General features: G+C 36.2%; 1 protein-coding gene across 2 annotated transcripts in view; it reads left to right on the forward strand.

The window, feature by feature from the left end:
• LOC149069483 (uncharacterized) overlaps positions 1–16,868 on the forward strand; it is a 244,880-nt gene that overhangs the window by 213,393 nt on the left and 14,619 nt on the right. For both annotated transcript variants that reach the window (XM_089249467.1, XM_089249466.1), the window contains 4 exons: positions 6,457–6,511; positions 13,986–14,035; positions 14,872–15,067; positions 15,340–15,578. In XM_089249467.1, the coding sequence (XP_089105593.1) occupies positions 6,457–6,511; positions 13,986–14,035; positions 14,872–15,067; positions 15,340–15,578 (540 nt within the window). The remainder of the gene's footprint in view (positions 1–6,456; positions 6,512–13,985; positions 14,036–14,871; positions 15,068–15,339; positions 15,579–16,868) is intronic.

Raw genomic sequence — 16,868 nt, forward strand, 5'->3', positions numbered from 1 at the left:
ACTATTTTTTGACGGTGTTCGACAGTTGAAAATCATGGCGAGAAATTTCTCGCGAAGTTTGCTTAGTGATTCAATAAAATCAAAAAAAAATCAGAAAACTAATTTTCATTCGTTCGGAATAACTTCTTCGCTAGTGTTCAGATCGGATGACACCGAGAAATTGCAAATGAATGAAATGAACAAAATATAAACTTGAAAATGGAAATCTTAGATGATTTAAGTTACGTATGGTTTGAAAGGAAACCTTCAGCTCGTATGATTTTTCTTCATGTGTGTAATTGATTCAAATGAACACGCTGCAGTCAGCTGAAACTAGGTAAGCAAAAATATTTTCACGACAAATACAGTACTATATTTCGTATCACCATGCATGCAACAGAGATGCTAATCGCCAAATAGATGAAACGCTATTTGGGGAGTTTTAATATCCGAAGGAAGGCAAAGCCATATGAACATGACGATGTACGGTCTATGTGAGTAAAAAGCTGATTGTGCGTGTGTAGTGTGAATAGATAGGGAAGTGGTGTAGAGGTGCTGTGTCTCACTCTTCCGGTTCCCACTCATACTTGCCTTTAGTGTTAAGATATCGATCCGAATAGCTGCGGCAGAGCACACACTAGGCTCTCTCTCTCTGCCAATGCATCTTATGGTTGATGTCCTCCTTCCTACAACTGGCGATGGTCTTTTCCGAGAGCGTGTGATATGGGGAACATATCTTATCGCTCCATGGCTGCCTCACGCAAAGCATTTAAAAAAAGCTATCTCTTAATTATTTCTATAACTTGTTACATAACCTCACATTTGTAGCTCGCCCAATTATTTGTGTTTTTAACGCAGATAATTTTTTTTCCTTTTTTTTCCGAGAACTTTTCCAACTTGATTCCGAACAATAAATTACAACCTAAATTATGAGATTTCCCCCCTTTTATTCAAGCAGCATTAACTCTTCCACTGTTTATGTCCACGAAGCATTGGAATACGATTAGAGTAGAGAGAAATTATCGTAATACAGTGCAGGCTTTCAACACAGAGGCATGCTTTTCCAACGCTTTGGTTCGCGCGGAATCCTTGATGGTTACAAGACTGTTCCATGAAACTCAAACAAAGATGAATATTTCTATAATGTAAATATTTTTACTGCACCTCGAAAGAGAAATTTTACAGCTTTTGATACCGTGTAAAAACCATTTCATTTCGTGCATCGCCCAGGCTCTATCGACCATTGTCAATTTTAGCCATTGCCTCGGATGAGGGGGCTGGGCGGTGTCGGGTGCTTTATTATGCATATAAAATACATGAATATAAAAACACGTTTAAAAAAAAAAAAGCTATACAGATTTAAATATATATTTCTATTGTACAATTGATGAGCTCTTCGGTGAGCTCTTATGTCTTTGTAGCTCTACTGAGCTTGAGCCTTTTGTTGTTCTCTGCGGCCAAGCGCCAGGTTCTGAACCACGTTTTCCCTTGTTGGCTTGGGTGAGCCCAGGCCAGGTCCTGGACCACGTGTTCCCTTGTCGGAGGGCGGGTGAGCCCTCCGACGTGGCCAGGCCAGGTCCTAGACCACATCTTCCCTCGTTGGTAAAACGAGTGTATAAACCATAAAAAACCATGCGGTTGAGCACTGTTTATGTAAATTCTATCCCGATGGTAGTTGAGTAAGTTAGGTGACAAAGATAAGATATTGGCCTAAAGTACCAAAGGATGTTTAGAGGTGTCGCGAGTTCGATACCCGCTTCGTCCTTGTCAAAGTTTCCTGACACGGGTGCAACAGAAACAGCGACATGACCACAGAAAAACGATTGCTACCGCAGGGAGAGCCGACATCAAGGGTTGAGCACACCCACCTTTCGATGAGTATAAAACAAGGCTTTCGTCCAGAATTGGCAATAAATTGTAGGTCCCAGTCTAATTATCCCTCGAGTGCTGAAAATGACCGTGGGGTGACAAAACTTATCAAATTAAGGTCACCAATCAAATTTTTAACTCACGAATATACTTGAAAACTTTTATTCACGTGTTCTTCAAAAATCAGAAACTTGTGGAACGAAAGAGGGAAAATACTTAATAAATACGAACTCCCAAGGTTGGGGGGGTGGGAAATACATTATACTTTTATAAAAAAAAAATCGGAGCTGCTAAAATGGCACAGCGTTGAATTCCATTTATGACTTGATAAAAATTTAGTTCATTTAGAACTCTGATTAGCTAATAACTTTCATAGTTCGTGTAAACTGGATGCGTGTTTTGAAGAGTATCTAATTTTTCACATTAAACCGAAAAAAGCTTACGATAGCCACAGTTATCCGTACACCCTCCAATGAAATATGAAGTTAACTATACCATATATACTGTATATACAGGGTGCATAAGTAATAGGGCGTATGGTATTTTACTGACGTACCGTTGATTCTAGAGGCATACTTCTTGTCGTAAAAACATCCAAATAACGTGTAGTACTCGGCTATGTCATTCATGTTTCAAGGGGTTGTATGGTTATTAAAATAAAAGTAATAAATTTTTTTATGCAATCCCCTTTGTGGCTAAAATCCCATTAAAATGTTGTTGCCCTGTCTCTCTTGATGCCAACTATACGGGTAAACCGTTTTACCCGCATTCAATGTTGTTTTTCCCCCAATTTTCTTGTTCGATCGAATTCGAATATCTCAGTGAATATTGCGCTTAGAAATGTACTACTTTTTTAGTTGGCATCAGGAGAGATGGGGCAGCAACATTGTAATTGGGTTCTTGAGCATAGGGTTTTCATATAAAAAGTTAACATTTTTATTCTAATAAATATACAAGTATAATAGCACGTTATATAGCACCCCTTATATTACACGTTATTTAGATACTTTTTCTAACGAAGTATTCTCCTCTAAGATGAACGGTTCGCCAGTAAAATACTATACGCCCTGTTACATATGCTGCACCCTGTATATATATCATGGATGATAAATGTTAATGATTTCCTTTTCAAGCTGGTCATATTTTGATGGTTAAAAAAGTCCCCCCCCCCCCCCCCGTGCATACGTATTTAGTTTTTGGGATATGGTACAATTTTAAATACATGCGTATACCTTAAATCTTTCGTGGATATAAGTTACGGAACTACAGTGAAACCCCTTATAACAGACACTCCTCAAATACGGTCACTCCTCTTCTACGGCCAAATAATATCCCCTTGTATAATAAAAGTACGCGTTTCAACCCCTGATTAACGATCACCCCCTCTTTTACGGACAAATTTTTTTGTCCCGCTGGTGTCCGCAAAAAAGGTTTTACTGTAATATACTAATGATGGGACTTTTTGCACTTCATTGTAATGTAGTGTTCGTACTGTTAGATATGTTCATAGTGTGGCTGGTGGTTATTGCATTTTTCCCCTATACTTTGTGGGAAGAATAAATATGTAGCAGCACAGAAAAGTCAAATAAGAAGCAATTTAATGGAACCACGTTACGTGTTCACTGGCATGCGAAGCTACCATTCCGACTCAGAGCAAATGCGAGTCCCGTCCATCGTTTCAGAAAATTAACATTATGATTAAAAGTTAGTAAGAGAAAGACATAAATAAATGTTGACATTTTATTATCATTTCGCGTGATTCTTTGTGTATGTGGTCCCCCCCCCCCCACTCTTCCCTTCTCGTGAAAAGTGAAAGGTGTGTAGATTGCACGAAACTCTGCTACAAGATATCCCCAACGTGTTTCTCTTGAGCGTTGTTTTATCTTCTAAACCGCCCACAATATCTCGGCCTATCTCTATCTCCTTAAAGCAATTTTCTACCATCGCCCTTTCACCTAAGAATGCATGATTGTGCCGAAATATGAAGCAAGAGATGAAACAAATATTTCAAAATGGGAATCATTATGAAATTTTATAATTACTATATTTTATCGTTAAGGGCAGGGGTGTCGGAAGTGTTTCGAACTTCTGGGTGCTCGTCTTGAGTCCCATGTAGGAAATTTCGATTTCTGAATCAATTCTGTGGGTGCTCGAACCCGTTTTACAAACTTCCGTGGGTGCTCGAGCACCCACAGCACCCCCGGCTCCGACGCCACTGGTTAAGGGGCCATTCAAGTATTACGTCATTATCGATGGGTGAAAGGGGGGTTTCCGATTTGCTGACTTTTGATGACAAGGGGGATTTGGATAATGCTTACGTCATCAACCACCCTTTATGAAAATATGAAATATTTTTAATAGCATCTTACTTGGTGCGCCAAAGACGAGAAAAACCTTTCGATAGTTTGTGGGAACTTGAAGTGACATTCCCCCCCCCCCTATTGATAAGTGCCCCACAGAGCCACTTTAGTGATCTCTGAATTTTTCGCACATCTGGAAATGTGTCCGGGCCGCTTAAATGCTCTGGAATTGTACCACGGGACACTTAAGCGATCTGTAGATGTGCCGCTTAGTTAATTTTTTTACAAAATTAGGTTTGACGAAAGCAGGTCGCATCAGATAACCTCCAGGGCCATATTGGGACCAAGGGCCTTTATGCGATTCATCATTATATGGCTTAGAGGGTGGGTCGCAATGAATTTATTAAAGATAAATTTTGAGTTTATAGCCTTCGAATAACATTGAAAATAACAGAATTTGATTATAATAACATATGAAGGTATTTTTTTCCGAAATTTCAATTACAAAAATTATTTTTTGCATTAAAAAATAAATACAATTTTGGTCGTCGGGGGGGGGGGGACACTAGCTTCCCCGTGCTGCCCCCCCCCCCCGTGTACGTCTCTGATTTCACCAATATTCATTAGGTTTCAGAGTGGCAGAGCTGATGACAAAATGTTGCTGACAAGTTGGGAGGGGGGGGGGGGTAAAAAATGGCTAAAAATTTGCTTACGTAATACTTGAACGGCCCCGAATATGTGATTCCGCTTTCATTTTACGAGTAACTTTCTTAAATTGAGAACAAATAGTTAGTTCGAAAACTGCCAACTGTACTACACCGTGCAAGTGATAAATAATTTTTCTATGATTTGTAGATAGTGCTTTTGAATACTTTAAATGTAGGTAAGTTTACGTGAAGCTAATGGGGGTAGTCGGGAATCAAAGCGATAGGGAGTTGCTCAAGACCCACCTAAACAGGATTGCAGCGTGGACAAATGACTGGAGCATGTCTTTTAGCGTTGGCAAGTGCATGGTCATTCATTTTCATTCAAGCAACCCACGTTTCACTTACGAGTTGAATGGTATTATTCCGGATGCAACTAGGATCACCGATATTGGTATTCTTATTGATGAGTGGCTTAGGTTTTCTGAACATTGTTCAGTGGTGGTCAAAAAATCCGATAGAATGCTCGGTTTCATTCTCATAAAAGTCTTTTCGCGCTCTAAAGTGATCCTTCCACTTACTAATTCTTCTTAGTTCGTCCTGAATTGGAGTATGCCGTCAGGTTTTGGAGACCGTACCTACAGAGGGACATTGGGTGGAGGGGATGCAGAGAAGAGGCACGCGTGCTCTTGATGGTAGGTACACTGAGCTTAAGCTATGAAGAGAGACTCGGTTTTTTGAAAATGGTTACATTGGAAGAGCGCAGATGTCGGGGGGGAAATATGATTAAACTGTTTACAATTTTAAACGGGATTTATAAAATTTTCCATCATTTATCAATACATTGTCAATCAACTGCTTCGACAAAGGGACACCAGCATCGATTCCTAAGGGACAAATTCTGGGTTGTGGTGTCGCGGGGAATTTTTGTCTAATAGGGAGTGAATAAATGGAATAGCATACCTCCGGTGGTTGTGAATTCTAACACAATTGACACGTTTAAAAGGAAATATGCTAAACATATTGGAATAAATCGAGAAGCTATCCATACTTAGATTCGAATCATGTGCATCTATAATTTTTATGGGCATCTTTTTTCAGCCACCTCGTTGGGCATGTTGTGACAAAAAAAAAACTATTGTAATTTTTGTATTTGTATGTATTGTAATCTTAAATCGCATAAATTATCGTAAAAATAGGGATAAATGTTTATTTTTTTTACTTTTTTTTCCATTTTCGATTGAGAGTTGATTCTATGTTTGTACACCACTGGTACAAGTTGTTTTTGTTTAATTTATTCTTCACATTGTGGTCCAGAGTGTATTTACATCATCAACAACTAGCAAGTTTTTCGTACGCATTTTTTTATCTGAGTGTGGTTAATAAATAACTAATAATACTAAGTAAGAAAATAACAAAGACAGTTCGCATCCCCAGCAATACAAACGAGTATAAAATAAATGGCGTTTTGATGGGGGAGGAAAAAGTTGAATGTAGTTATTCGTCTCAATTCCATCATTAGCGGCATATAGGTATTAATCGATTAACGGACAAGAAATTATTATTTTTCTTTTTGCTTGTTGTGGATTGTTCTTGCATGATATTATGATTCATTATAAATTTTGTGGTGTGGCTAAAACTAATTATTACTTTTTTCTTTTTAGGTTCAATCTCCAGGAGGACCTGGAGATGAGCGAAAGTGATGACGAAGTCAACATTGTAAGTCAATTTTCTGCCTTACATAAATTTTGGGCTATATCAATCGCAATACACTGTGCCTGAAAAATATTATTTTAATTTATACCTGATACCGTATACAGGGCTCCCACTCATCCTACTTTTTTGGTAAAATATCCTACTTTTGCCCTACTTCCTAGTGTTTGTCCTACTTTTCTTCCAAATCCCATCAACAAAATTTGTGTAATTGATTTTAAGTGAGGAGGGAATCATCGTTATATATTGCCAAATATTACAAATGTTGTAGATTGCGATCAATAATTCTGCCAAAGCAGAAATTGTATCGTTTTTAAGGTTATTTGAGGGTTGTATGTGGACCATTTAGTTTATTAATTTTTCATTTGCTTAGTTTGAGGATTCAACAAGTAGAGTAGTCATTAAAAACTTCTGTCTGGATGCAAAAAATAATTTTGTATTTACTACTTCATGGTCTTCAACAGTAACTAACACACACACACACACAATCATCATTCAAAATTGTAGTCTGCATTTTGTGTATAGGTGAAACAACAGTTTGCATAGCAAAGCAGTTGGATTCATAGGCTTATTCTAGGCTTGCAGCATTTAATTGTCTTACGGTATGTACAATGCTCAGCAAAGAGCTAGAAATGAAATTGCTTCATTTGTCAAAAACTATTACACTGGCATTGAACAGTAAAATGTAAACAAATCCCTTTAAAAAAAAGATGGACAACGCAATAAAACCATGTGGTTCACCTTGACTTACATTAGACCTTGTAATTTACACATTTTGCACTGTGCTTTTGAAAGTGGTCTCATAGAAGCATCATTTTTAAAAAACTTACATGTCTTCATAATTTGCTGTGTTCATTGTCAAAGGGAGTTGACAGATGGACTGTGGAAGACTCCAAAAAAAAAAAATGTAATATATATTGGGAGGAGAAACAAATTATCTGTACTTGCTAATACCCTATTTTGGCCAAAAATTGTTTTTGTAACCAAGTAATTTCTGTCATTTTGCTTTGGCTTGAGTCAATCTTATAGGATACTGAAATAGAGCTCAGTGCTACAAAAAAAAAAGAATTTAATAAAATTTTTTCTATCATGCTATGATTATGTTGTCTGGGGGGGGGGGGGGAGTAGCTTTCCCTGTTCTACTTTTTCTAATTTTTTGAGTGGGAGCCCTGCGTATATTCAAATTTATACCTAAAAATAAAATGTAGATTATAACATACATATATGCTCATAGATTCTTAATGTATTTAAAGGTTATGCATATGTATTACGATTAAAAAAATTTTGAGTTGTGGCGTGGAGGCTCCATATTCATCCACTATCCATGTACATTAAAGTTCAGTTCATCTTTCCAATAGGAAAGATGAACTGAAAGATTCTTGGAGGATTAGTATCATTTTTGAAATCGTCTTATCAGTGCTTCAGTTAAATATTGTACTTTTTGGTTTCCAGTACTTGTTGAAACAACCTTACGACTATATCAATGGCAATAAGCTTTGCCTAAAAATATTTCCAATCTCCATCATACTGTACATACATCATGCTTTATATGATTATGGGACTAAGATATTGTCCAAGATTGTTCATTTTTGGAGTCTTGCTCTGAAAATGCTCGTACTTGTTTCCATATATCATTCTAACTTTTTTGTGTAAATTACATTGATTTTTTCATTTGACTATTTAAGCTACGCAATATGAAGCTTAATGCTTGTTCCAGACTCTGCCACGAAGCTGGGCTGGAAGAGATCTCGGCAACGGGATAAGTCCAGTGGCAAAGTTCTGGCGTTCATTCATTCATGTTTGTTGAATAAGAATGAACAACTCTCACGTCCCCCCTCCCCGCCACCTGCATGCAGAAAAGAAGGGGAAATATGTTCCTATTATTGACCGACCACTGCTTATTAAATGGAGATAGTTTTATTTGTGGCCGGTTATCATTTCACTCTTTACTTTCTCAAGTTCTATGATGGGCGTTTGTACTTTAGTAAAAGAAATCTTTGTTCTGAATTCTAACAGGATGCATTTAAAAAGAAGTGCATAGACATAGTTAAACAAATAGAGAAGCTATCCATTTTTTTGGTGATATAATGCTTTTATTTTGGTTATACGTGACATCCTTATTTTTCTGGACATAATTTTTTCATTCAGCTCGTTGGGAAATTCGCCTGTTTTGGCCTTTGTATTTGTATTAATGATTCCAACTAGTATTTAACTTAGAATGCAATTTCTTGTCCTAAAAGAAGTCATCTGAGGATGGTGAGAAATGGTGTCACTGCTTCTATTAAGCGGTAGGAAGAAATATCCAGATCTCTAGATAGCTTACTTAACTAGAAGTGTTTTATTCTTTTTTTCGAAGCATAAATGAAGTTCAATATGGTATCTTTAAGTTGAAGAATGTTTATCAAGTTAAAACTGTATGAAGTAGAAGAAAGCTTTTTTATTAGTCACAAAATTAGTTGTTTTCAGCGTTTGAAAAAGAGGAAAAATCAGATGTGAAAAAAAACCCACCAAAGCTTCTTCCTCTCTAAGATTCTTACAACTTTTCCCTCAAATTTCGATTATTTTAACCTTTATTCGTGGGCGGAGATAACGGGGCATGACCCCCCCCCCCCTCCACAGAGTCAAAGGTAAAGCCGACTGATCTAATGTATTTGCGTATATATGAATTGACATCATCATCATCATGCCCCCCCCCAGACTTTCAAGTCTATCTCCGCCTATGCCTTTATTCATTTTTTATATTTTCTTAGGTCTTGTTTGTTCTTACTAGTGCCATATTAGCGGAAATTTTCTTTGCTTTTGAATGCGCACCTTGTGATTGGACTGTATGAATTGTTTTCTTTATTGAGAAAAAATTTATGAATGAGATTTTTATTTATGTGGTTGTTGAATAATACTGTAATTGGTTTTCATTTATATGCATAGATGGCAGCTTCTGTTCGTAATAATTGATTTTTTTGATCATTTATCTTTTCCCTTATTATAAGAAAATTTGATTTTGTTGTGTTCGATAACTACCTTTTAGACCACCCTGATTTCAGTTTAAAAATTGCCAAATAAGAAGCGACTTGCGAACCTCTATTTTAAGCGATCGTCTTTAACATCAGGCACCGTACCATTCCTCTCATGGTTTTCTAAATGTCTAACTTACTTACAGGGTTTTGCACTTCTACGAAATCACCTGAATTAAGTAACACACCGCCCTATTTACAATTAGGCGTTTTTCCATTGCTTATGCATAAGAATCGTGAAATTTCCTGATGATAACATTTTTTACTGTTTATTTTTTGATATTACTGTGGATATTTAAAAAAAATATTTTCATATTTCATCATTAAAAGGCTGTCCGAAAAGCCGTCGTTGATTCGAATTATTTTTTGCTTTTTGTTTCTTCAACCCCAGTAGTCGGAGAGACGTTTCAGTTCGGAAAATATATGATACTAGCTATTATACCCGGCGCTGCCCGGGTTTTCTTTAATGAGGCTGTTTGGATCACGTGATATCTCCCTCTTTCTTTGAGGGACATACAAACCGTGTCCAAGTTTTCCAATATGACGACTTCCTGCGCGATTCATGAAATAAACAAATCTAGATTTAAAGAAACGTAGAAATGAATATTTTTTTTTCTCCTTTTTAAGGGGCTCTAAGTATTTCGATTTCCCCCCCCCCCCCTGAACTTCAAGTTATCCATCTGCCTATTTCAGCTTTCAAAAATGCTTAATTAAAGCTGGGGAATTTTGTTCGATGTACTTTTACGGGTTCATAATTAATTTTAAAACAACCTAAACTGTATGAATTGATGCAGTTGAATATCAAAAGACAATACTGAGACATTAATTTTCATACTTGAGAAGATATAAATAAAAAGTTGAAATCAATGTTATTGCATGAATATCCAACTCAAAAGTAAGTCCGGCTAATTACTTCATATTTAATTTCCTGGGCTTCCTATATCTCCAAAAGAACTCAATATTTCAAAAATCGAAAATTCTATACAATTTTTAAAATTATTGATGTGACAGAAAACCCTACTAAATTTCCGCATTTCTACAGTAAAATCGGCAATTTTAACACTGATTTCTATGGGGATCATCCTTTGCCTGACCCTCAAAGTGATGCTGATGTTGATTCTGCCTCATTACTGGGAATATTGAAAATGTGGGAAACCATTATAAGGCATAAACTATGATACGCATATACACGTTTGAAACGCATTGTTAGGGAACCACGATAACCAAAGTAAACGCTCGGAAAATGATTGTTGAGGCCCAAAAATCATTGTTGTCCGAATTTTTTGCCCATCTCTGACGAAATTTTAAAGTAGCCTATCGTTCAAGTCGGGTCCTATTTGGTATATATGCAAAATTTGGTGACGATCGATCTAAAATTGTAGATTTGTATAGAGAACACACACACACAAAAAATCAATTTTATATATATAGATTTCTTTGTTTATTGATAAAAGCGAAAACCGTATCAGTTATGAATAGCTTGGTTTTATTTTGAAGTTACATTGGAGATATACTAAATATTATCAGACTGGAATTTACTATTTTATTTATAAGGCTTATTAATATTAATCTGATGCGTAAAAAAGCATCTGAGTATAATTTCACGGAATATAATTGAAATTTAAAATCAGAAAGCAGCACTTCGTTTGGAAACGGTTACTTTTTCAGAAATTTAGGAAGACCACATAAGTAATTTTTTTTCCTCAATGCAAAGCGGCTTTAGATATCAAAGCTGTGAAGAAATCATCGACTTCATTCATTATTCGAACATAAATTTCGGTTAAGAATAAAAAAAAATATCGTATCGAAATTTTTTTAGTTATATTAAGAACCAATGGCCGAAAAAATATTTAGATCTGCCTGTTGTATTTATACCGACAACTTCGGAATATAAGCTACGAACATCTACATTTGATTTCTGAAAAGTTATTTCGGCACGTTTTGTGTACTGGACTGAAATATGAAAGCTATAAAACTTAATTTTCATTTCGAAAATAAATAAATGAAACATAATTGAAACTTACGCATTTTTTCGACGATAACTCTGCGTTTCTGTTTCTTCCTCATCCAGTACCATTTAAACAGGTGACAACAAAATGATAAAGTGATGTTCGCATTCGTGAGAACGATCGTAACTGAAGTCACATGCGCGTGCGTTCGTATAATGGGCCAAAAAAATTTCACAATCAGTCGAGTTGGAACAGTGTGGTACTGCCCCATACCACCATCACGTATTTGCCGTGAGATGTTAAGGTTGGTATATACGAATGCGGTAGTTGCGTTTATCTGTTTATTTACAGGTTGTATGCTGATGTAATGACTCGTGGTTAGAGTTTTTATTTCCAGTTTCGCATACATGTTTGTTCGTCTTGGAGGGGTGGGTAAAATAAAGAACATGACGAAATTTTTTCATCAAATTTTTTTTCGATTACAACCAAAAGTATTCATCTCATTGGAATTTCTTATCCCTTGTGCGATAAAATATTCTAAATAGTTTCGACAAAAAAAATCGCAAATTTCCTTTCGTAATCTCTTGATTGCTTAAGATATCTTTCATTTATTTTATCATAAATTCTCGTTCACGAACTTTTTCTTTTGAGAGTTAAAATTTAAAATTCAGATTTTGTTACTATTTCTGAAAAGTATCGTAGCTGCTCTTCTTCTCTTTGACATCGTATGTTTGTTTCCTATCGAAGTATTGGTTGAAAATTAAGAAATATTTTCCAAAATCAGGAGAACAGTTGTACGGTATTATAATATACGTTAGCCTACCGCTTAATTTGAATCATTTGTCCTGCCGCTCTGCTTGAAAATATCAGCGCTGCCTGAATAATATCCTTAGTATACTTTAGCTTCCGTAGCTTCTACTGATCCTAGGGGTGGCATCGCCCCATTCTGAGAAAGGGAGTGTGTTAAATATCCAGAACGTTATTAATTTCTTTTAAATTCCACACTTCGGTCATATACCCAATTACAGTGACAGAATTTGAAAATACTAAAAACTAAATATGTAAAAGAATAAACAAAATAAAAATAAGAAAAAAGCAAAACAAAAATATAAAAAAAAGCAAAACACATCAAATAATATATTCAAAATAATTCAAGCATGAACTTTTTAAAAGCATCAAGATAATTAACTAACGAAGATTTAAATAATTCCGGGAGCTTAGTAATGTTTTTTCCTTGGACCCTGAGGTATCACGGGGCACCGCTCTAGGACGACGCCAAATCCGAAGTGAAAGGGCGAAAAAAAGACGTTTTTCATTGGAAAAAGAAAAATTGTGAAAAAGATGTCTGTCCACTCTAGGACGGGCAACACATCTGAGTTGAACTTCGATTCTGTAGTGAAACCACCGATACTACTTCGAAACAGATCCTTCAAAATATAGCAGACCGAAAGTTAAAAACAGATGTGAGCACTAAAATTCACGCACAGCCCTAGATACGCACTTAAGACTGTTAGCTACCCATGCACGCTTTCCGGTAAAACTCATTCGGTAGTAAACTGCCCATGGCGATAGACCGGAGATGTGCTCGGTTTGAAAAGAAGTAAGATCAAAAGTTTCACCTTAATTTGAATTTTTCCGAAATGGAGATATCCTCAAGAAGGGATTGAGTTGTCGTGAAATTGCGAATATTAACACCGTCTGTTGCAGTAGCAAACAATTTTTTGAGGAACACCTAATCTTATTCGGGTGGGCAGTCTTAAACTCTTTCACTCCCACCGAGGCATAAATGTCCTATACAGATTCTAAAATCGATAGTCTATATAGGTTTATATAGCTTTTTCAGTAGAGAATTGTAATTGTAAAATTTATGCCGTTCTCTGTTATGTATCGAAAGAACTTTCACCGTAACATTTAGGTTAAAATTCGCCGGAATAGCGAAAATTCGTGATTTTTGTCACTTTGAACATCCATCTTCGTATTTCTTTCAAGTATTTTTTTAGAATTTGAAAAGTTTGCAAAAATAAAGAATTTTAGTTTACTGATATATCTGCGAGTTTTATGCTAATGTTACGGGGTGAATTTCGGCGAAAATTTAGTAACGAGTGTTCTTTAGATTGCGCGATAAATTCAAACAACAATCCATAATTGACCCTTAAATACGTAGGTGTAACTGTAATTTCGTTAATTTTTTTTTCACCTTGAAGTTTGCAACCCGAATTTTTTTTTCTTACTGCATAGTTTTAATCACTAAGAAGGTAGTTATATATTTGGAAAGTAATATTACTTCAATACATTTATTTTATATGCGATTTTACGTCCTTTTTAAGACTCTGTATAAGCAGCACAATTCGAAATATGTTCTTCAAATTATTTTTCAGGCTTTCTATACACGTGTCAGTAACTGAAAATTTTTTTCAGCTGGAAAAAAAAATTGAGCATTTAAGGGTTAATTCACGATAGTAATATTTGAATACAGAGTTTATTTTGTTTTACGCATTTTTTTTTCCTCTCTTATTGCAGGGGCAGTCTCGCAAAAATTCCGATTTTTCAGAATTCATCCCAAGCTCTAAGTAAGTGTTGCTGAACGTGTGAAGAAATGCATACACATGTATTCACCTATAGTATTTTATTGTATTTGTTTGTGAAATGTTTATGATATGCCTTTGCCGCGTACAAACACCCCCCCCCCCCCACCATCAAACATTTGATATTTATCACTTCTAGGGAAAAAATGAGAGGTATTCTTACATGTTTGATGCATTTCTCCGTTTGTTTGGGCTGCTGATAAATAATTAATTGTAGTTTTGCGTTCCGTCAAAGGAAGAAAGAAATCGGTAATTGCTTCGGAAGTTGATTCGCGAAATTCTTCCTATTTCAGGGAGAAACTTCTTCCGATATTTTAATCTGGTAGCTTTCTATCCTGCTGATTATATATGTACAGCCTAAATTCTTCTTACTTTTTGAAAAGTACCAAAAATTAATTAAGTTTCTTCGAACTAGTTAAAATTGAAAAATATCGAATGGCTCAAGAATGAAAGTTTTACCACTTTGCTCCCCGCTTCTTCTTCGTTAATCTGACAAGTGGATTTATTTTTGATTTCTTCACTTCGCATTCATACTAGAAAGCTTCAATACTCCGTCTATATTCCTCATTTTATAAATTGGCATCAATTCGTGGAGATTCGATTCTCCATACAACTTATGTGGTGCAAAATGGCAGTGACTGAGCAGTTACCTGCTTTGATTCCGTCTTAATTAAAGAGAAATTCTTACCATTTGATAACAGATTGTTTATGTAGAAATTATATTTTGAAATCGTTGATTTATTCTAATTTTTCCCCCAACAACGGAAAACATATCGTTACAAATAAGTAACGAGTGCACTACATACGATTCATTCTTCCAGGTCACCCACAAATGAAGAGGATAGCTATTCGAACAAAGTGATGGTGCCATCGGAAAAGGGCCCGCCCGAATCTGCGGTGCAGTCCTCCAGTTCCGAAAGCAGTGACAGCGAGTCGGAAGAAGAGAGCTGTTCGGAATCTAACGATTCAGAGAGCAGCGCATCCAGCGATGCTTCAGATATTGAGAAGGAGACTAAGGTACACAATTTATTTGTCTCATTATAGAATTTTATGTCGTGAAAGCTACGTATGTGTCTTTCCTAGTCAAATCACGATTAACAGAAGCGTGTAAGCCTTAAAAAATTAGTGACGATTGTTTTGTAACATGCGACGTCAGAAAACCTAACAACATCGATTGAAAATCATTGTCCATAACTAAAATTGAAAAAAAATTCCTTGACTTCGTTCTACTTTATTAATCTGAACGAATGTCAATGCAAGCTTATATTTTTGTCAACCTTTCCCCGCAGCCTCCACAACAAAAATGGCGACTGAGCACGTTCTTCGATGAAACCAGACGAAACCATTCTCCAGCTTTCGTGAACGTCGACAATAACACTAACAGTAGCACTGCGGGTACCACCAAAGAAGAGCCTCAACTGTCCTCCAGTCTTGAAAAGGATGGATTCTTTTTGGCTGATGAAGATTCGGTCAACCGGATTCTCGGAAAATACTCAGATCATCACGTCTCCCATGATTATCCTTCAAGGTAAAGTGATTTAAGTTTTCTTTTTTATTTCCCTTAAGGAAAGCCGCTTCAGAACATTCCATTCCTACCGTTGAATTTTACCTCTGAAGTGTAGTTTTTTATATCTATTTTTTTAACGTGGCATATGATTCGACTTCGCAATCTGTGCTGCTATGATACAGTAGGACCTCCCAAATGCGGACACAACACTTCGCGGCCGAATTTTTTTTTCCCCTCAACCGGGACTTTTAATGTTTTTTTTGTCCTTTAACAAAATTCTGTTTCAGTCTTTTCTGATAAATCGACCCCATTTTATTTCTTTTTTGTACCAGTTATTACTGGGAACCTATGTGATTTTCGGACTTCTGGGAAACAACGATGGCAACTGTATGTCTCAATAGATGTGATTGGCCAGAAAGTCAGCGTTTATCAATCGAACTTTTCTTTCTTCATTTCATTTTTCAGCACGGTAGAAGTAACCTCAGTCTTTTAGAACTTATCCAGCGCTCTATATTTTTCTGTAATTACCTAAGTGAATTTCCAAACGTCAAGTGATGTGGCAGGTAATAGCTGCGAAAAAAACAATGTTTTAAGTACTCTAAATATGTGAAAAAGCTGAACTTCTGAAAAAGCTAGAACGCGGAACACCAACACGAATATCGTTTGGACAATATGGAATCGGAAAATCTACCGTTTATTGATCTTGAAACAAAAAATATATATTTTTCAGGGTTTTTTTCCCCCCCGGATCCGAGCAATGGCAGCAATTTTTTTTTAGAGGATAAGGAATTTTTTTTTCTCTGGATTATATGCTGATAACGAAATGTAAATTGGAAATTATGGTTTTAATTAAATTATATCTGTTACTATACGCATATACAGGTTGCATAAGTAGCAGGGTGTATGGCATTTTACTAGTGAACCCTTGGTCCTAGAGGCATACTTCCAAATTGAAAAAGTGTCCAAATAGCGTGTAGTACTCAAATATCTCATTCATGTTGCAAGGGGTTGTATAGTTACTGAAATAAAAATGTTATTTTATATACCGTCCTCGTGTGCCCAAAAAACCGAATTAGAAAGTTGTTGCCCTGTCTCTCCTGATGACAACTAAAAAAAATTCCGCGATTTTAAGTGGATATATTCGAAAAGCGGGAGAAAGTTGGGAAAAACTGTATTAAAGGCGGGAAAACCGATTTTAGCTTCCATATTCTTTACTTTTCGGAACTGTTCGCTGTAGCTCGCAACATCTTAAATGACTGGCGCTATCGCGGAGAGAGAGCATAAATACTGAACGGTGGTGACGTAATTAAA

Source organism: Pholcus phalangioides, unplaced genomic scaffold (assembly GCF_987345545.1).
Source record: "Pholcus phalangioides strain wild (caught in Gottingen) unplaced genomic scaffold, Ppha-v1.0 ptg000022l_1, whole genome shotgun sequence".
Lineage (NCBI taxonomy): Eukaryota > Metazoa > Arthropoda > Arachnida > Araneae > Pholcidae > Pholcus > Pholcus phalangioides.